At 35.4% G+C, this 20,207-nt stretch overlaps 1 protein-coding gene across 10 annotated transcripts in view; it reads right to left on the bottom strand.

Moving 5' to 3' along the window:
• The window catches only part of GRIK2 (glutamate ionotropic receptor kainate type subunit 2), a 411,583-nt gene that overhangs the window by 135,916 nt on the left and 255,460 nt on the right, over window positions 1-20,207 (bottom strand). For 9 of the 10 annotated variants that reach the window (XM_083831531.1, XM_083831527.1, XM_083831524.1 and 6 more), the window contains one exon: window positions 6,987-7,210. In XM_083831531.1, coding sequence (XP_083687657.1) covers window positions 6,987-7,210 — 224 coding nt within the window. Of the gene's footprint in view, window positions 1-6,028; window positions 7,211-20,207 lie in introns of those variants that run through there. The other variant, XR_014582476.1, reaches the window with a different exon arrangement.

Raw genomic sequence — 20,207 nt, 5'->3', positions numbered from 1 at the left:
TCCTCATCCTCAACATTTAGACTCTATAACACAGATTGCAACCTGTGTCATAACTTCCCAAAATAATTACATAAGACAAGTTAGGTGATGCCCATAAGAAAGCATTACAAATTCAGTATGTTTTGCATTCACAATATAGAAAAAGGATGGGATGTGTGCTGACTATAGAAAATAAAACTTAAATACTATTACAGATTACACAGATTTATGGTAATACTGATTGCATAGAGCACAGTAAACTCCCATTTTATTTGAGCAATTTAAAGTTGTCATCCACATTTTGTCAAAAGTTGTAAGCAGAAATATCTGAGCATATTTGAAATGTCATATGCAAGTCTTGGTTACATTTCCAGTGACTGCTGACCAGACAAGATGACTGTAAAATTTCACTGCTGTAACACACAGTGGGATAGACTAAGTGAAAAGCATATACTTAATATATTTTCTCATTAGTGCAAAAACTATGATATAGTTGAAGTGTCCTCTATATATTAGGGTCAGTTACTGAAATTTTATTTAAATGACAGAAACCTAAAATTAAAACTTTCAAAGTTTGAAATAAAGTAGGAAAAATTTAGTTCAGAAAGGAAGAACCTTTTTAGACCATTCTCACATAATATTAGGATTTTTTTTTTTGTACAGATATAAAAACATATCAGTCAGTAAGAATTTAGAAAACCCACAGAAGAGAGAAAAAAAAAAGCAACTTGTAATGCTATCGCTGCCTGATTCACAAAAATCAATCAATGTTCTGGGGGCTGGCGTGGTCGGTCTCTGTTCACAATAAACATGATCTCTAACATTTTTAATGTTAGAATTTGAATTGCTTTTCAGCTAGAGAAATGACATGAAGAAGAAAAAACAGACTATAATGAATCTTTTGGAGGCATTAGACTAAGGACCATAGCTAGATTTTTTGCATGTGTTTATCCTTGCCTACTTATACAGTATTTTATCATCTAGTTGATAATATCCCCACCTGCATTACAACTGAGACAAAACTGAATTCTGTAAGATAGTAAGAGAAGCAGATTTCAGGGTTGCCATCTGGACTGCCCTATTGGCTGATGAATCCATTCCTGAAAACACTTCATAACATATGCTATAGCTCTCTAGGGAGGCCTCAGGAGATAAAATTCTCATAGGAAGAACGCTTGTTAAGAATAAAGGGCAAATATGCCGAGTTCCTACTTGAATAAATATCAGCATAGTAATTTAGTAACCAGAGTTCCATAGTAACTGGAAAAGTACTTCCCTCTCATTCTACCATTAATTTCTGTCATCAAGATAGTTTTCAAGGAATACTTCAAGAATCAATCAGACAAGCTCAAGGACAGAAATCAGCTCACCAAGAAATAAAAAAGTAGACTGATGAGATGTAAAAAGCTATGTATGCACTCCGGAAAGATACAATGCTCAGGCACCTGCTCAAGTCTGAAGAAGCAGGGTATTCCTATGTTTCTTCACAGAGAAAAGATTAAAATAAGTGTGTTCTCTTTAATAAGTGACTTGGATGTAGGACTAGAAGATGTATAGAGTAAGATGATACTAAATTGGGAGGACCTGTTGGCTCTGTTGAGGGTAGCCTTGCAGATTGGTCTTGACAAATTAGAGAGCTGGGCAATCACCAACCATATATAGTTTAACAAGAGCAAGTGATGGATGCCACCTGGGAAGGGGCAGCCCTGGCTGGACATACAGCCCCACAGAGACATATGAGAGTTTTGGTTAATGGCAAGTTGAATATGATTCAACAGTGTGCCCTGGCAGCCCAGAGGGCCAACTGCATCCTGGGGTGCATCAGTCATGGCATTGGCAGACAGGTAAGTGAGCTGATTGTCCCTCTCTACTCTGCACTGGTGTGGTCTTACACACATACACACAGTTTACTGTGTGTGGTTTTGGGCACCGCAGTATAAAAAGGAAATATTAGAGAGTGTCCAAAGAAGGACTACAAAGATGGTGAAGGATCTGGAGGGCAAGACCTATGAGGAGAGGCTGAGGTCCCTTGGTTTGTTCAGCCCTGAGCAGAGGAGGCTGAGGGGAGGCTTCATGGTGGCCTGCAGCTTCCTCAGGAGGGGAGCAGAGGGGCAGGCACTGAGCTCTGCTCTCTGGGGACATCGACAGGACCTGAGGGAATGGCACAGAGCTGGGACAGGGGAGGGTCAGGCTTGTGTTAGGAAAAGGTTCTTCACCCACTGAGAGGGTGGTCAGACACTGGTCTGCCAGAGCTCAAGAAGCATTTGGACAGTGGTCTTAGATATATCGTTTGAATTTTGGTGGCCCTGTGCAGACCTAGAGTTGGACTCAATGATCACTGTGGGTACTTTCCAACTCAGGATATTCTGATTCTATGTTTCTATGATCTCTGCTTTAAAAAAAAAAAAAATGTTTTTTACTATATGCTTTGACAGCTGAAACTAGAACAAGGGCTTGACTTACAAGAAATAGGATAGAATAACAGAATGTCCACACATACAGAATGCGGTACACGTAAAGGAGAATCAAGCCCCTTAAAATGACAATTTATGAGTCAATATTAGCAATTAAAGCTGTGAGCACAGTGTAAGCATATTTACACAACAGATTCACTGATACACCAGACAGCTCACTACAAAAAGCATAAGAGCTCATTTAGTGGAGTGTTTCATCCAGGGTAGTTTATCTGCTTCACAGCTAATCCATAAAGGTGAAGCATCATGCTAAGGCAGGTGTCTCTCTTCCAGGTATTAAGACAGGTCACTTAAAGAGTAAACTGCGTCATGACAGACAGACATGTTCACAGCAAACAGACCTTACAACACAGAGAAATACTTCCATGTGCAGGGAACAACTTGAATTCCAGTAAATCAGGTAGAAAGTGAATGGATAAAAAATATTTAAGTAGTTTATCCTTCAATTTGGATTTTCAGAAAAGCTTCATGAAGACATGGGTGTTTAAAATTATACATAAGGGACTTCAAAAATCAGATTACTATGATGAAGTAAGCCAGCTGAACAATATTTGTTTACTCTTGAAAGTCATGAATTGGAAGATGTGTTTATCAAATTAGTGTTTTTAAAGGTATGAAACTGGTTTTCATCATAGTGCCTATGCAGAATGGGCCATACCCCCAGTTACTAACACATCAGATTTTGCTGAGACCAGGTAATAGGAAACAGCTGTGTCATATACACAGGCTAGTAGAAAAGATGGTACAATATGTGCCTCTGAAGTTGGTATGCAAAACTGTATGAAATCAGCATATTTCTTGTGAAATGAAACAATGGATTGCAACAACAAAGATGAATAAGAAATAGTAATCAAGGTTTTTCATTATGCAGATCAGAAGATGTGTGCTTGACAGAACTCGAGAAAGGAGTTGGTGCATTTTACTCTAGCCTTAGTTTTCCATCTAATCAACATGTAAACTGTGAATTTAACTGGTATTCCAAGTCAAAGAATGAATCAAGATGTCAGATAACAAAAGACACTGCTACGAGTGATACAAAGACATTACCAGCTAGCATCAGAAATAGGCCAGTTACTGTGTTGCCACTTATAAAAATAAAAAAAAAAAAGGAAAAAAAGAAGAAAAGAAAAGAAAAGAAAAGAAAAAAGAAAAATGCTGTATGACTTTCTCCGTTCACAGAAAAGTAATAGGCTTAGTGTCAGGGAGACTAGGTTTATCAGTTATCAGCATGTATGAAAAAGAACTTTTAGAGAGTAACCAGCATAACTACTTATACTCAACAATCACAACAACCAAGATGAAGTTTTCATATGTGTGGAGTAATCACAGCTATAATTCCACACCAAGAATGACAATTAAACACCATACACTACAATACACAGTTCATCTCATTCAGAACACAAGATCCATAATCTCCACATAAATAGATGATTCATCAGTTTATGGAAGTATAAGAGGAAAATGACACAGAGAAGCCTCCTAACTAATGAATAAATCTCTCTCCTTGCTCCTTGTCTTTGTGAGTATGTAAAGATTCCAGTTCTTTATATCCAGTTCTCAGACTGGAAGTGAAAACCAAATGTTATTTCAGATAAAGACTAATAAAGAGTTGAGATATATTACTTTTTTTTTTTTTCCTTTTTTCATTTACACCTGCTATGTTACTCTACAAAAGTTCTTTCAGCAATTCTCTCTCAAAGATTCTTGAACCTTTTACTACTTTCTTCAGTTTTCCCTGAATAGGACCATACCACCAACTATTGGGTGAATTCCGAGTACCAAAATAGAACTATTCGTTTCTGTTTTCAATGTACCAAGCTCTTACATTTTGGCCCTGTTTGAAAGACATGGTAAAACAATAAAATCATAGTATGCTCATGAAACATTTGACACAAAAATGGGAGGTGTAAATTTAAAGTAAGCATTCTATTCTGAATACTCTGATGAGCTGTAATTACAAAACAACATATCATAAAAGACATACTAAGTATTGCTCCAAACATAGATACACCTTATTAGGAAACACAATAGTTATTATTAAACACGGTAGTTAAACATTCATTATGACAAGACTGTTATGAAATAAAAATCTTCTTAATAAGACAGTCTGGATGGAACCTATTAATTTAGTGGCATACAGCCCAACAGTTTCACAAAATCAGGACTGAAAAATGCATACCTGTACAGCACCTAAATTATAATCTGTACTGAAAATACATATTCAGCACTAAGCTGCAAAATTCTCTGCAGAATCACCCTTCAGGTAACATTATTTTATTTTACATGACAGACGAATTGAATTTGCAAAAGGCTATTTACTTTTGAATACCTGCTTTTCTGTCTTTAGTATTCATCAAGTGATTATGTTTTTAACTTAGATCTTTCCCCCTATATGAACTATGGTGTTAGAAAATGCTATCACGTATTTAGAAAGTTGTTCCGCAATATGAAGACAAAAAAAATCTATAGTTTGTCTTACACAATCCTAAATCTTTTATTTCTAAATTTGTGTCATCAATATTTGATTATACAGGTTACAAGGTATTAAAAAATCTGAAGGCTAATATAAAGTTGAATGTAAAAAAATTTATACAAAAATAGATTCCTCTGCTCAATATAAAATGTATTTTGTAATGCTTTACAATTAAGATAATGCTTCCAAGTACATGAGGTTTCTGTAGTGCTGGTCACAGAAACAGACAAGTGAAAAAAAGTTCAGCAATAATGGTCTAAAATGTGGTGCTTCTGTTTGAAAATAAACATTGTTTCCAATTCTGTTAGAGAGATAAGGTGGCTGAATAGCTCAATAAAATAAAAAAAGGCTTCTAGAAAAATGTGTCTTTCCTACAGAATATAACAAGACACATTTTCAAAGCATAAGTAGAAACTCAGCCATAAAACTCCTACTAGGATCCTCATGTCAAAAGCGCTGTGCATCATGCTGAAAATGTCCTTTAATGATAACAATAGGGTTAAAACTTTCAGAACATACACATAAATATTTCACATGAGGTGTTTCACAATATAATATTTCTAATTTATTCTCAACTGTAAATCCTGTTCTTTCTGATGTATCCTGTTACAGGAACACCTCAGAAATGAGTTTACTGTTTAGTATATAGCCCACTAAAATCTACTGTTCTTTCAAGAAACTTTCAACCTAAGTCTGGCTCTTTAAAGCACACTTTTAAGGAAGGCACACAAACAAAATTAATCATTACAGAATGTGTTTTAGTGTTGTCTATATTACTTCAATATTTCTTGCACTTTATGTACTGATGATCTTGCTAAATTACTTATAAAAAGGTTTCTAGAAATATTACCTCTCCCTTTACTACAGGAATGATACAACCTCTCTAAAATGAAGTAGATAGTATCAAAGAAAGATGGAGAACCCTGGTATCAACTACAGCATAATGGAGAGAGAAAAATATGAAGATTCTACTGTGTACCAGAGAATGAAATCATAAATCCTTGGGGCTGAAGTGAGATTGCATTATCAAGTCAAACATTTGCTTCTAAAATCATTGCTATAGACAAAAAAACGTCTTATTAAAGGGAAGTTTGAGACAAAAAACAGTACAGTTTATATTTATTCGATTCAAAAAAATAATAGTAATAAAATTTAAAAGTGACTACTAGGAGGAATCTTCAAATGATATTTGAAGATTGACATTTGCAGGAACTGGTGATTGACTGTTCTGACTGTTTTTTATTGTGTTTTTTTTTTTCCCTATTACAGCAAGAGTCAAAGTTATGACATAATTTTATATTTCTGTGAGCATCTGGAGTCAGTTCCAATTACTTAACAATGAAAAGGTAAATATAAAAGGATTTTTTGACAAGAGACTTTTTCCTGCTTGTCTATGTTGAAGAAAATAGATAAAAAGTGATGTAGAAGCAACAGAGTCCTGTGTATCAGATCACTTTATAATTTAGCAGTCATATTGAGGTCCTTAACTCTAAAAACTTGTTTACAAACATATTCAAATCTCGACTCTAAATTATGTGATGTATCTCAGGGATTTTTACCTAGCACACAGTTAAAAAATAAATATTCTAGTACCCTACTTCTAAGACTCTAAACTACATCAAGTAATATGTTATTTTTTTTAATATGTAGAGGCCCATTTTGGACATCTATGATTAACATGGGCAGCTAAGTACTCAATTTGTGATTAAGCCCCACAGCAACAAATGAAACATGCTAACAACATAAAATGTATCAGCCCCTTTCTTTGTAAACACAATACAAATGAGAAAAGGCATTACATAAAGTTGCTAATGTCTCTGAATTTGTAAATAAAAGGAGAAAACTAGCTAACATACCCAATACTTGGTGGCATAACAAACTGGAGACTTAGCATGGCAATGCAGAAATTAATAGTGAGAGCCCTCATCATTGATTATTCTTCTGTACATCACAAAGTTATAAGAGTATGAAAGTAAGAAAATTTTTGTGACTTTTGACAATTATTAGTAAGAAAAAGATTATAACAATTGCCAAAAAAATCACAAAAGTTGACATGTTACCTGGCTATGACAAAGAGCACACAACTGACACCCAAGTAAGCCAGCAGAATATACATCCAGATATCAGGGGAGAGAGGATTCAGGAAGGAGAAGACGCCCGGGTTTGTACCATTGGGCTTGCGGTACAAAATACTTATTCCAAGAGTCATAAATGGCTTGGAAAAGTCGATGACTTTCTCTCGGACATAGGTAATTGCCAATGGTGCAACTGCAAGGTCAGCTTTCTGTTGACAGAAATACAAAAAGAGAAATAGTCTGTAAGTCAGAAGAAACATGTTGAAGCGAAAAATCAGATTAGGCAAAGCTCAAACTTTATACAGAGGAGGTTTGTTCTTGCACTAGTTAGGCTGAAATTTAAAACTCTCCTCTAATTGGGGAAACCAATTTATTCTACTTCTTGTTTGCTAAAGCAATATAGCAGCATTTAAAGAGAATTTTAAAAACTATTAAAGGTAGAAGTGAAGAAAAATGTTGCATTTTGCAGAAAACATGAACATTATCACATCTTTTTAAACTTCTTAAAATGTACATAACAATGTATATCTTTATGTTGTCACTTCTTCAGTGAGCTCTTAAGAAACTGATATATTTGTGAAGCAGATAAGTATATGCTCATGCCAGCATAGGGCAAGGGCAAGGAAGCAGTTTTGCATATTTTAATGTAAAAGTACTGGTGCAAAATGAAAAGCATTTTAAAATTGGAAATGCTACAACTGAAAAGTTGTTACAGGGAATAAGTTCTAGTAAGGTATGCCTGTCCTTACTAGTTTTCAGAAATCATTAAAAAAAAACATTTGTGGATAACTGACTATTAAACAGTTGCAACAGTTAAAATGAACTCATGCAATAGAATGCTTTTTGCCAATTTACTTTTAGTTTTAGTTATTTATGGCAATAATTCACAGGAGATTAGTAAATGTTCTGTATCACTTGTTATTCAAAAAGTAACGGAAATCAGTCAAGAAATCTACAGCATTTAATTTTTAATCTCTGTTAACAACTGTTAAAAGCCTGTACATACTGTACATGTGTGTATGTGTATGAGCACACATGCATGTGTGAAAGTGGGAAGTTCAGAGTATGAAAATATACAGTACAATACTTAGCCAGCTGCAAAGATTTCTTCATGAACTGTATATAAATACAGGCACATAATCACAGAGATGGTATAGCTACTTTGAAATAATGTTATTCAAATAACACAGCTGCAGATAACACCATTTTCAGAATGCCCATTGTAAACCAAGATTAACAGTTTTATTCCCAGTAACACGGTATAAATTCAAATATTATATATTTTATTTTACTCACATTGTATTTTATATATTGTATAATACTCTCAATTCCACACAATTAGAGCACTTCAATATTCCATTTTTTGTTGTTGTTGTCTACAATCGTTTACTTTTCTTATGAGCATTTATCATATCATGAGATCTATTCTGGTAATGCACTGTTATGTAAAAATGTGAAACTGTTGGCACTGTTCATTTAATTTAGTAAGGGTTCAGTGGTCGAAAACACCATACACTTCATTTCCATTGGTATTCAGAACTTATAGGTCTCAAGCAGACCGTCACGGCTTGATTCCACAGCAGCTAAATTTTTACAGCTTGCATATTATGGATGATATTGCAGATGATGCAGAAAGAAAACAGTAGAGCAAGAATATAAAAATAATTTGAATTAAAAATTACAGGGCAACACGTAAAAGTTTGAGCAACACAACTCAAAACTATTAGACGAATGGGCAAGTAGTAGCTTTTAGTCTTAATCTGAAACCAACTCACTAGATATTGTAAGAAGATACAGCTGCGCAAAGATAGAGAAAATAGATATTTTGGAAAGCTATTGGCAGTTGTGGATTTTGGTATTAAAATGTGAACTGAGCCTTCATGAATAACAAACCATTTATTTTTAAAAATACTGTACGAAATCCAACCCTTGATCATTAGATGAAAACAGAGCAGTATAAAAGTGAATGTAAGTTTTAAGAATCTCCAGTGGAACAAAGCTCTAAGGAAATTGCAGACGAAATAAGAAAAATAACATAAGAATAAATAACGCATGTTTTATATGACAGAACAGGAAAATCAGATAACCCAACCTTAGAAGCACAGACCCAAAATACAGGTCCCTATCCTGATATCCTAAGATCTTCAGAATCTAGAATGATCACTTTGTGACTGCAATAGCCAAGTGGGACATCTCTGCCAGTTTACATGACTAGACATTGCCTTTTAAGATTATAATTTTTTTCTATTTCATTTTTTTTAATACTTAATCATGCCATTGTCATTTCACATACTTTGTCCTATATTCTCTTAGTACCTCCACAATCTGTGGAAAAAATGTGAGGGAGCAGGTAACAATACTTTTGCCTGGCACTATTGTACAATCTGTGGGATGAAGAAAATATTTATATAAATGAGTTATTTGGTTAAATTCTAACTCCTTAAATTAATTGTAAATATTTGTTAATAGCAAGTCCTATATTTAGTTTAAGAAGATACAATATGATCACTGAATATGACCGGTTCATTTCAGAGAATGACAGAGTAATTTACATTCGAAGGGCATGTGGAGCTCACCTAAGTTCACTTACTGTTCAAAGCAAGACCAACTTAAATGTTCAACCAATTGACATAATTTTCTGATACTGTGGAAAATAACATATAAGAATGGCTTCCTGGAACTTATACTTTCACACTGCAATTAGTATAAACAAAAAGCACCAGACGAAGGCAATATATCTTTGTGTCAAAAGAAACAAAAGGAAAGAGAAATAATTTCTTTTGATAGAAACAAACCTTTTTCCTTTAAAATATCTTCATGATTGCAGTATCTCTGAGGTAAATTCATAATTCTAGGTAAATTCATAATTTTAGGTAAAATACAAATAAAAACAAAGTTAGAAAAAAAGTGCATTTACCTTATGCTATTCCACATGCAGCAAGTCTAAATTCTAAGAATGATCTACACATTCAAGGTGAAAATCATTTATATTTTGGCAACTATCTTTGTCAATCTGACTACGTTATTGAACTTGCAACTCCACAGATCTAATAATATCAGTTCCACTGTCCAAACAGATAATAATGTTGTACACCTGAAGTCAAATAGAGGACAAAAATGTGTTAACAAATGGATTGATTTTGCAAAATACACATGCTGTTTCCTGCCTAGTGTTAGCATTTTTTCAGATATAATCTACCAGTGACTGTAACTGGGAGATCTTTTTGACTTAGGGCAAGACTGAATCAGGGTAGATATTAGGCAAAAGGCAAAAAGGTGCTAGAATGACTGACATACAAATGTAATACTGCAACACTAAATCAATTTTGCTATTTAGATACAAAATATCTCTGAAATACTCAATTCTTTTGTGAACTATTTCACCAATAATTGAAAGTAAGAGAAATAAGGGGCCAAGTTTCCAGAATTGCACTGCCAGGGTCTCTTCTACAATGGAGAAAATACGAGTAAGAGAATTCTCTTCAGTTAATTTCTCAGGATGAGTTGGAGATGAACGGTGTACAATTAGAATATTATCAATTTAAAGGAAAACAAACGAGTACATCCTAAAATGGCTTTCTGATTAGTTCCACAACAAAGAGTACTTCTCTCACTTTACAACAGAACCATGCACGACTATATTTTAAAGGAAAAAAGCTTTATCTATCTGAAAGCATAGTCCTAAATAGCACTTATTCTTTACCTTAGAGTACTTGAGATGAAGGCCTTTTTATGACAGCATCCAAAGAATGGTGTGGATAAGCTAGTTGCTGCAGAGAGAAATTCTGCACCAACTAAAGGTTACAATAGCAATTGGAAGCAAGCAGGTCTGACTAGGACCTTCCAACACAAAATACAGTCCCAAGGAAAATGGAAGTATTGCAGCAACACAAACAGTAACCATACCATGTGATGGAGTTGCACGCTGCTACATTAGATGGCAGGGACTGGAGAAAAGCACTAATCAATAAATTCTTACTTTAATTACATCAGGTGTGAGGAAATCAGAATCCTCCATTCACCTAATCATTCAAAGATATGGCATGATAAACTGAAGAATGGCAGTCATATTCTGTGTCCATCTTGGTAATTTTTCAAAGAGAAGTTCTCTAGCAAGGAAGAGAATGTCCAGGACACGGAGGAAGAAACAGAATTTATCATACTCTACAGCACAAGGTTCAAAGTCAGCTGAACCACTGACAGCTATTCCCACCCTGCTTTATTAGAAGTGCATCAGACATATATTTGAATGGTTAATTATTTTTTTTTCCAATCTTCATACTCCATCTTGAAGGGTAATAATATTTTTTCCTTTCATACTATCATATGCACACAGAATTACACATACTGTCTTTACTTCACAGCTGTGGAAAGTTTTTCCTGTCTTGCTGCCATGTGCAGTTGTAAGATGTTCTCTCACCAGCAAACACCTTAAGGCATACGGGATTTACTCCTATAACAGAAGTCCCTATCAGAATGATTAGACTTAAAAAAAAAAAAAAAAAAAAAAAAAAAAAAAAACCTACACACTGAGAATCTCAATGAATCTTTAAATTCAGGTGTCTTAGGCTTTAATTAGAATTGATCATTATTATAAAGCAGTAAAAAAAAAGTCTTTTTAGAGAACTCTACAATATAAAATAAAAACTGAAGTGTTTTTATATTACATATATTTTCACAGAATATCATACAATGGTTTACATACACTGTAATTATAAAAGAATGGCTCCTACAATACGTATTTCATTATCCGAAAGCATTAGCACAAATCTATGAAAGAAAATGTTAGCAGTTATTTATTCACTTGATTCAAATTTAACTCTGTGCTGCCTAGGGTATATGTAAGCTATCTCATTTGAAAAACATTTTACATTTACTTAAATTCAATAATGTTATACAATATTATCATAGAATGGTTTGGGTTGGAAGGGACCTTTAAAGATCATCTAATTCCAACCCCCCTGCCCTGGAAGGTGTAGGGACACCTTCCAATAGACCGGGTTGCTCAAAGCCCCATCCAACCTGGCCTTAAACACTTCCAGGGATGGGGTATCTACAACTGGGCAGCCTGTTCCAGTGCCTCACCACCCCCATAGTATATAATTTCTTCCTTATATCTAATCTAAATATGCCATCTTTCAGTTTAAAACTGTTATCCCTTGTACTATCACTACATGCCTGGTAAAGAGAGTCTTGTAGGCTCCCTGTAAGTGCTGGAAGGCTGCTATAAGGTCTCCCAAGAGCCTTCTCTTCTCTAGCCTTAACAACCCTAAATCTCTCAGCCTGCCTTCATAGGAGAGGTGCTCCAGCCCTTTTATTACATTCATGGCTTTCCTCTGGACCCACTCTAACATGTCTCCCTTGTGCTGGGTGCCCCAGACCTGGTGTAGTACTCCAGGTGAGGTCTCACAAGTAGAGTGGGAGAATCACCTCCTTCAATCTGCTGGCATGCTTTTTTTGATGCAGCCCAGGATACAGTTGGCTTTTTGGGCTGCAAGTGCACATTGCCAGCTCATGTCAACTATTTAATCCACCCGTACATCCTCAAGATTGAGCCTTCTCCTTAATGCTGATCTCAGTCTACTCATCACCCAACCTGTACTGATGTTTGGGGTTGCCCCAGTCTAGGTGCAGGATGTTACACTTGGCCTTGCTGAACATGAGGTTCTCATGGGCCCACCTCTCAAGCTTGTCGAGGTCCCTCTGGATGGCATCCCTTCCCTCCGCAGGGAAACACCATTCAGCTTGGTGCCATCCACAAGCTTGTTGAGGATGCTCACTGTCCAAGAACTAGGCGTTATTTAAATGCTGAGGATACCAGTATAAAATTATTAACTATCAGCTTTAATAAAAACAAAATGATGGATTTTCCCATACTGTGGAGATCCTGTCTGTGCAGAGGTTCCTCTGCCCTCCCATGCAATGGTGGCCTTTTCAGGAACCTGCTTGGAGGAATCCCAAGAGAGACTATCCTGGAGAGAAGAGTGTTCCAGAACTGGCTGATTTTGAAGAATCACCTCCTCCAAGCTCAAAAACTGTCTATCCCTATGTTCAGGCAGTCACAAATGGTTGCAGGAGGCCTACATGAACAAGAAGCTCCTTACAAAACTTAGATGTAAGAAAGAATACCGCACGTGAAAGCAGAGACGGGTGACCCAGGAGGAATATAGCAACACTATTTAAGCACAATAGCACTATTTAAGCACAGATGCAAGTTTAGGATAGCCAAAGCCCATCTGGAGTTGAATTTGCTGAGGAATGTCAAAGGCTATTACAAGTACATAAGCAGCCAAAGGAAGACGGAGGAAAATGTGGAACTGCTGCTGAATGAGGCAGAGGACTTGGTGACAATCGACACAAAGGAAGTCAAGGTACTTAATTTATGCTTCACCTCAATCTTTACTTTTAAGAAGATTGGTCTTCAGAAATCCCAGGTCCTGAAACTAGTGGGCCAGTCTGGAGCAAAGAAGCCTTAATCTTGAACAGAGGAGGAACAGGTGAAAGAACATGTAAACAAACTGCACACAAACAAGTCCATGGGACAACTAACAAGGACAACTAACAACTAACAGAGGAGGAACAGGTGAAAGAACATGTAAACAAACTGCACACAAACAAGTCAAGGACAACAAACAAGGACAACTAACAGAATGGGACATCCATGAGCGCTGAGGGAGCTAGCTAATGTCTGCCACTCTCAACTATCTTTGAAAAGTTGTGGAGATGAAGTTCCTAAGGACTGAAAGAAAACAAATGTCACTCCTGTCTTCAAGAAGGAGGATCTTAGAAAATACAGGCTGGTCAGCATAAATGTCATTCCTGGGAAAGCATTGGAGGAAATCCTGAAAGTCATACTAAGGACAAGATGATGCCTGGGAGTAGTCAGCATGGATTTATAAAGGGGTAATCTCATCTGACCAACCTGATAGCTTACTGCAATGAAATGACTGGTTTGGTGGATGAGGAAAAAGCACTGAATCTTGTTTATCTTGACTTTAGTAAGTCTTGACACTGTTTTCTGTAATGACAAATTGATGAAGTACAGACTAGGTAAGAGGACAATTGAGAATGAATGAAAACCATCTGAGCTGCTGGACTGATTAGAGGCATGAAGTCTAGCTGTAGATCAGTCACTAGTGGTATACCAGGGGTCAATACTAGCACCAATGTTTTCAATATATTTATTAGTGAGCTGGATGAGGGGACAGAAGGCACCCTCAGCAATTCTGTAGATGATACAAAACTGGGAGGAGTGGTTGATAGATGAGAGGGTTATGCTGCTATTCAAAAGGACCTCAAAAGGCTGCAGAAGTGTGCTGCCAGGAGTTTCAGGATGTTCAAATAAGGAAAATGCAACTGGGAAGCATACACCCAGGCAACAGTACACATGCTGGAGACTGATTAGGAAGGCTGATCAGCAGGGTAGCATCAGGCAGAACATTGCCCACTGTTCAAGGGAGGTGATCCTTGCCATCTGCTCTGCACTGGTGAGATATATCTAGAGTGTTAGATCCAAGTCTTGGCTCCCTGGTACATGAGGGACAGGGACATACTGGAGTGAGATCAGCAAAAGGCTACAGAGATGAGTAAGAGACCTGCCATACAAGGAGAGGCTGAGAGATCTGAGACCATTTAGCCTGGACAACAGATGGCTCAGGGGAACCTGATCAACACAAAAAGCTGGTACAGGGGAGTGTCGCGCTAATGGGTGTAGCCGATTAACAGTTATGGGTCTGGTCGGATTCAGGATACTGAACTCTCACGATTACAATTCTCCAACAGCTTAACATACACTCTAGTCGCGCTCAATGAGAACTATCAAGGCTAGGAACAATGCAATTAAGCGCAATTTATTACAGCAACAGGTACACAGGTTCTTTGGATTGCTGGCGATAATTTACTGTCTGCAAAAGCAAGCTAGCATGCATGAAATACACAGGTGCACAGCCTGGAAATTAACACGTTAAAAGGCACAAAGACTCTATAGAGATTTCTAAGTTTCCATGGAGACACCCAGTAAAACCAAGTGTTCAAATCTCACCCAAAGGTGTCCCAATGCGGGGGGCAAGAGAGGCTCAGCCCATCGACTGATCCCAGAAGTCAGGAGGTCCATGTGATGGTATATTCCCTTGTGATGGTATCTTCCGTAACATCCCCTCTCTCTTAGTTCAATTTATATTATTTTATATCTTTTAAGTGGAGCCTGACTGAATCTATTCAAGCATATCTTAGTTATGATTGGTGAAAAGTTTTCCCGTCTCCGTTTAAAGGTATAGCATCTAAGGTTGGAAGCCTAGAGAATGCTCAGGTAATGCAGCTACGCCCTACCCTGAAAGCCTCTTCGATGCTGTACATTTTCTTTAAAAATGTGAATATTAGTTTTATTTTCCTAGTTACTTTAAGCAACTACACCACAGGGAGTGAAGAAGACAGATCCAGACCCTTCTCAGTAGTATCTAGTGAAAGGAGAAGAAGCAATGGACAAAACTGAAATGAAGGAAATTTCATTTAAACATAAGAAAAAACAACTTTGCATTCAAAGAATGGTCAAATACTACAGCAGGCTGACCAGAGTGGTTGTGGAGTTTCCATCCTTAGAGACAGTCAAAACCTGATTGGATGTGGCCCTCAAGAAATTTCTCAGATATTACAAGAAATTAAATTTTAAAATATGGCATTTATCATATATCTCTTATTTCTATGTTACTGGTTTAAACTGGGGAAAAAAGTGAAAAAAAGAAAACGTACTTGTCTGATGGCTCCACTACAAAACAATTTTCTTACAGATACCTTTAAGTGATAAATTTCAATATTTAGATAAAGAAAATAATTCAACAGATGTTCTGCAGAAAACATGGTATCAAGTTACATACAGGACCATTAAATCTAATATTAAAATGTGGTATTTCTCAGTTCCATAGAGCATGGTGAGTACAACTGCACTCTTTGGTTATGCCTATTCTATTCTATTCTATTCCAGGCACAATTGAATGACACCTGAAACTGTGTTCCAACTGTAATCTAAGCTGCTTTGTCAGCAAAACTCTACCACCTTTATGCAGGTTTCTAATAGCAACTAACTCGATTAGTCCAGAGAAGAACAGTGATGCTACTGCGTTTTTTTCATAACTGACCCACTTTTTCCTTATTATTATGCTATAAAAATAATACAAGTGTAGACCATACAATAGTTTTGTCTTTATAATTTGGAATTATCAAATATGATAGTATTACATTAGTTCTCTTAAGGGCTGGAAAGATCACTATCAAAGTAACTTTAAAATCATCAGACATGGAACTGACAGAGCTGAATGCTGCATGAGACTTTGAAAGGGCTTCATTAGTTTTAGTTAGTTCCTGGTAAACTGTTAAAAACCTAATGAATATAATTAATTACTACGCATTTTAAGAATGAATTGAGAATTTGTATATGATAAGATTTTTTGACAAGACACTTCTAGAATAAGAAAGAGTTCATGATTCCATGTAACAAAAAGAAAATATATATATATTTAAATGTCTTGTATTTTTAAGGAGCAATCCATCATGCCTCAGACACAAAATAGTTTTCTTGTTAACAACCTATTTTCAATACTAAAAAAAATTCTTTCATTCAGTTTATTGTGTACATTTCTAACCAGAGCAAGAAGTAAAAAATATTTCTTCAATCTTAATACTTTTTTAACCTTAAAAAAAAAAACAACTTCTAACCATTTTTAAAACTGCATGCCTTTTTATATATAAAGTATTATCTTAGTATGTCAGTCAGTTATACAGTTTCCTGAGTAAAAAAATTTCTAACAAGTGTTCATATTGCTTCTCAGTCTCTACTGGCACTTTATTAATACTAAGCCACACACACAAACAAAAATATACATCCATTCTTTAAAGACACATATGCTATCATAAGTTATGCACATATGTATGTATATATATATATACATATTTCATATTTCATATATTCTCAGGATACTTGGGAAGAGAATTTGCTCATCTTTAAAGTTACCACACATTACTGCTAATCAGGCTCTCAGAGGTAAGGAAAAAGGTGACTGTGCAAACCAATTTCAAGCACTTGTGGAAAAGTTGCGTGACTTTCTTCCAACATACAGACAGACAGACAGACAGACAGACACAGAAAATCAGTTTCATTTGATATATTTTGTACTTAAGTAAGGCTGTGCAGACTTTTAATTTTCTTAAACATCTGTTTAATTTCTAATTTAATTAAACAGCTGTTTATTTTTCTTAAACAACTAATATAACTTTGATGCTGCAAAGATAACAGTTCAGAATTAATACCTCTCATTTTCCCAAATGGTATGGCTGACATTGTATCTTGAGCATCATTCCCAGAGGCACATTTCTGCCAGCACATCCTGAAACTGCTTTATAAAAATGCTATGTTGAAAGCTGACATACTCCAGAATTCCACTGTCCATCCTCCTCACTCTGTATGAAATGTTGAGATGTTTTGAAATTCTTTGGAAATGAGCGAAAGATAAATTGCAACACAATACTTCTGAATCTTTTTGCGTGTTTGCTTTTAGTATCAGAAACAATATTAATAATATTATTTTGTTGTGCTTTCTTTATGAATATACTTAGTTGATTTATACAGGTCATCTGCAAGTCTTTCAAAATCCTTCACTTACCACCTCCAAATAAGGAAAACCAAAGCAGAGGCTACGGATCAATATTTCTTAAGAGCACGCACTGTGACAAGTTTGAAGTTATGAGTACAATTTATGAATCCCTGATCTACCAAGCCTGTAATCAAACTTTTTAATCATTACTTCTGGAAGGAATAAGGTTAAAATAAGATCTGAGTAGGAAGAGAGGAGGAGTAAAGGAAGAGTGGGAAAACTGGTACCAATCAATTTTCCCAGTACAGCTGATCTTTATTTTGATCTTTGTGGTGATCAAGCATTGTACACAGAAGTACAGATACTGTAGAAAGAGACTGAAGGAACAGATCCATGGATCAGGAACATGAAAAGATCCAGTAAAAATAACTGACTGAAGATTTGTTAATGAAAAACAGAATTGCAGGTCACCTCATTGGAGAAAAAGCACGTATTTGAGCAGAGAATTATTTGTTTCATCAATTTTCTCCAGGTAATTTAATTTCTATTAAATGGGGCCAACCCCAATGACCAACCTTTTCTGAACCAGACGAGTCAAAATAAAAATGTAGAAGCATGAAGTTACCCAATAAAATGGACAGGTTCCAATAGAAATAAACTCTGCTATCAGGGAATTCTAATTTTCACATATATTTCACTTCAGCAGACATATACATACAAACAACAATCCTCATATTATTTTCTATGACTCTTCACTGTCATTGTAGAAACAAAAATGATTGTAAACATCAGGTAACTGTAGGAATACAAGAAAAAATGAATGTTATTAAGAATATAGTCCTAGCCCAGGATCCAACCACGATCCAATTCCTAATCATTGCTGAAAGCAATGATGATGCTTGAGCTAGAATGATCTTTTGGAGTTTCATTTGAAACACTTTACTTCACTGCACTGATAGGCTATGATTCACTTCACTGTCAATGCACTGAAAGTGAATTCCAATTATTCACTGTAAAATTTGTATCTGTCACTGCAACTTCATCATTTTACATAACCAATTGCATTAGCCAGGCATGTCCATATAGTTAACAACAATTATAAATGGGGATTACACTGGTTAGACTTAAAATATGCTCTGTATTAACACCTACACACTGTTTATTTCAGTCAGTCTCTAAAATATTCATCTTTAATATACACTTGATTTGGCCCATTGCTAGCAACTTCTCATTTGAAATGATTCCACATCATTTTCCTAAATAGCATAATGACTATAACTGAGTACACCAAAATAAATAAATAAATAAATAAATAAATAAAATATAAAAGGTATAGAATATTGCCTAAGCTTCATCCATGTTTCAAATGAAATACTGCCATCTAGGAGATTGTCAGAAGACAGAGTATGGATGTTGCAGCAAATAAGTTTGATTCTTTGGTAATTTGCTGATTGTACTTGGTAAGACTGATGGAAGGAAAAAGGAAAAAAATAAAAAAGAAATAAGAAAGGTTATTTTTGCGTAGCACAGAAAAATTATTTTGAAAGAAAAAGGTTAATCAGTAATGATTAAAATTGTGAAAATTAAAAGCAAAACCATAATCCCCTAACTGTACTAAACAGATATTAGGTACAGTGTTAAATGAACAGGAAGGAATTCTCAGTCCTCAAGAAATTTCAGATAGACTAACAGTCCTTTATATACCTAAGTACAAATAATCAGAAAAAAATCCACAGATCTCAGAGAACTTAGTGCGAAGATGCTACTACGATGGACATTTGGCATCAAATAAATAAAAAAATTTTGTAAACATACAGGATGTGTTCATCTCAAAGGTTGTGATAATCTCAAAGGTTGCACAATATAATTTATTATTATTAAGCAAAAGTGTATGCATTATTATTTTATATGTTTTACTGTAATACTAGAAATATTGCTGGATCATGTTTTATTAAATGCAGATGCTGTGGAAGTTCCTTGCTCTTCTGAAAATAAATGATTACTATCAACTGCTCTTTTGTTGAAAACTGCAACTTCATTCTGTCCTTTGCTTGAAATCCGTAACACACGTTTTGCCTGCAATTTAATATGAAATTCATAGATGCACTTCTTTTTTGCTTTGCACTGAATTAATAGGTGTATTTTGAACACTTAACTATACTGCTTCTGGCTTAGGATTTCTTTGTTTGACATTTTACAGTTGTTTTTTTTTTTCTTGGCATTTTTTCCTGGATTTCTGCAATGCTTGACACTGCACTGTATCTTGAGCATGTCTCTTTTCAGCATAATATTCAATCTGACTTAGGATCTGTTTGTACATTTTTACATGGGAATATAATATAAAGTCTTTATGAGAGAGCGAGTAAGTAGAAATAGCTGCATTTAATTAATTAGCACTTAATTAAGTGCTATCTTGTAAGTGACTATAGCAACCAATGTTTGACTTTTGGTTTGAAGTAACAGTAAAGCTGCAATTGCTAATAATTCTATGGTCATGTAGGAAACAATTTCTTTGATCTTTCACCATTAAAATAAAAACAGCAACAACGCAAAAATGGAAGACTAGATGCTAGGGAGTATGGCATATCTGACTGAATTACACTGATAAATTCAGACATGC

This window comes from Anser anser (genome assembly GCF_964211835.1).
Source record: "Anser anser genome assembly, chromosome: 3".
Classification (NCBI taxonomy): Eukaryota; Metazoa; Chordata; class Aves; order Anseriformes; family Anatidae; genus Anser; species Anser anser.
This window is presented reverse-complemented; position numbering and strand designations above follow the sequence as displayed.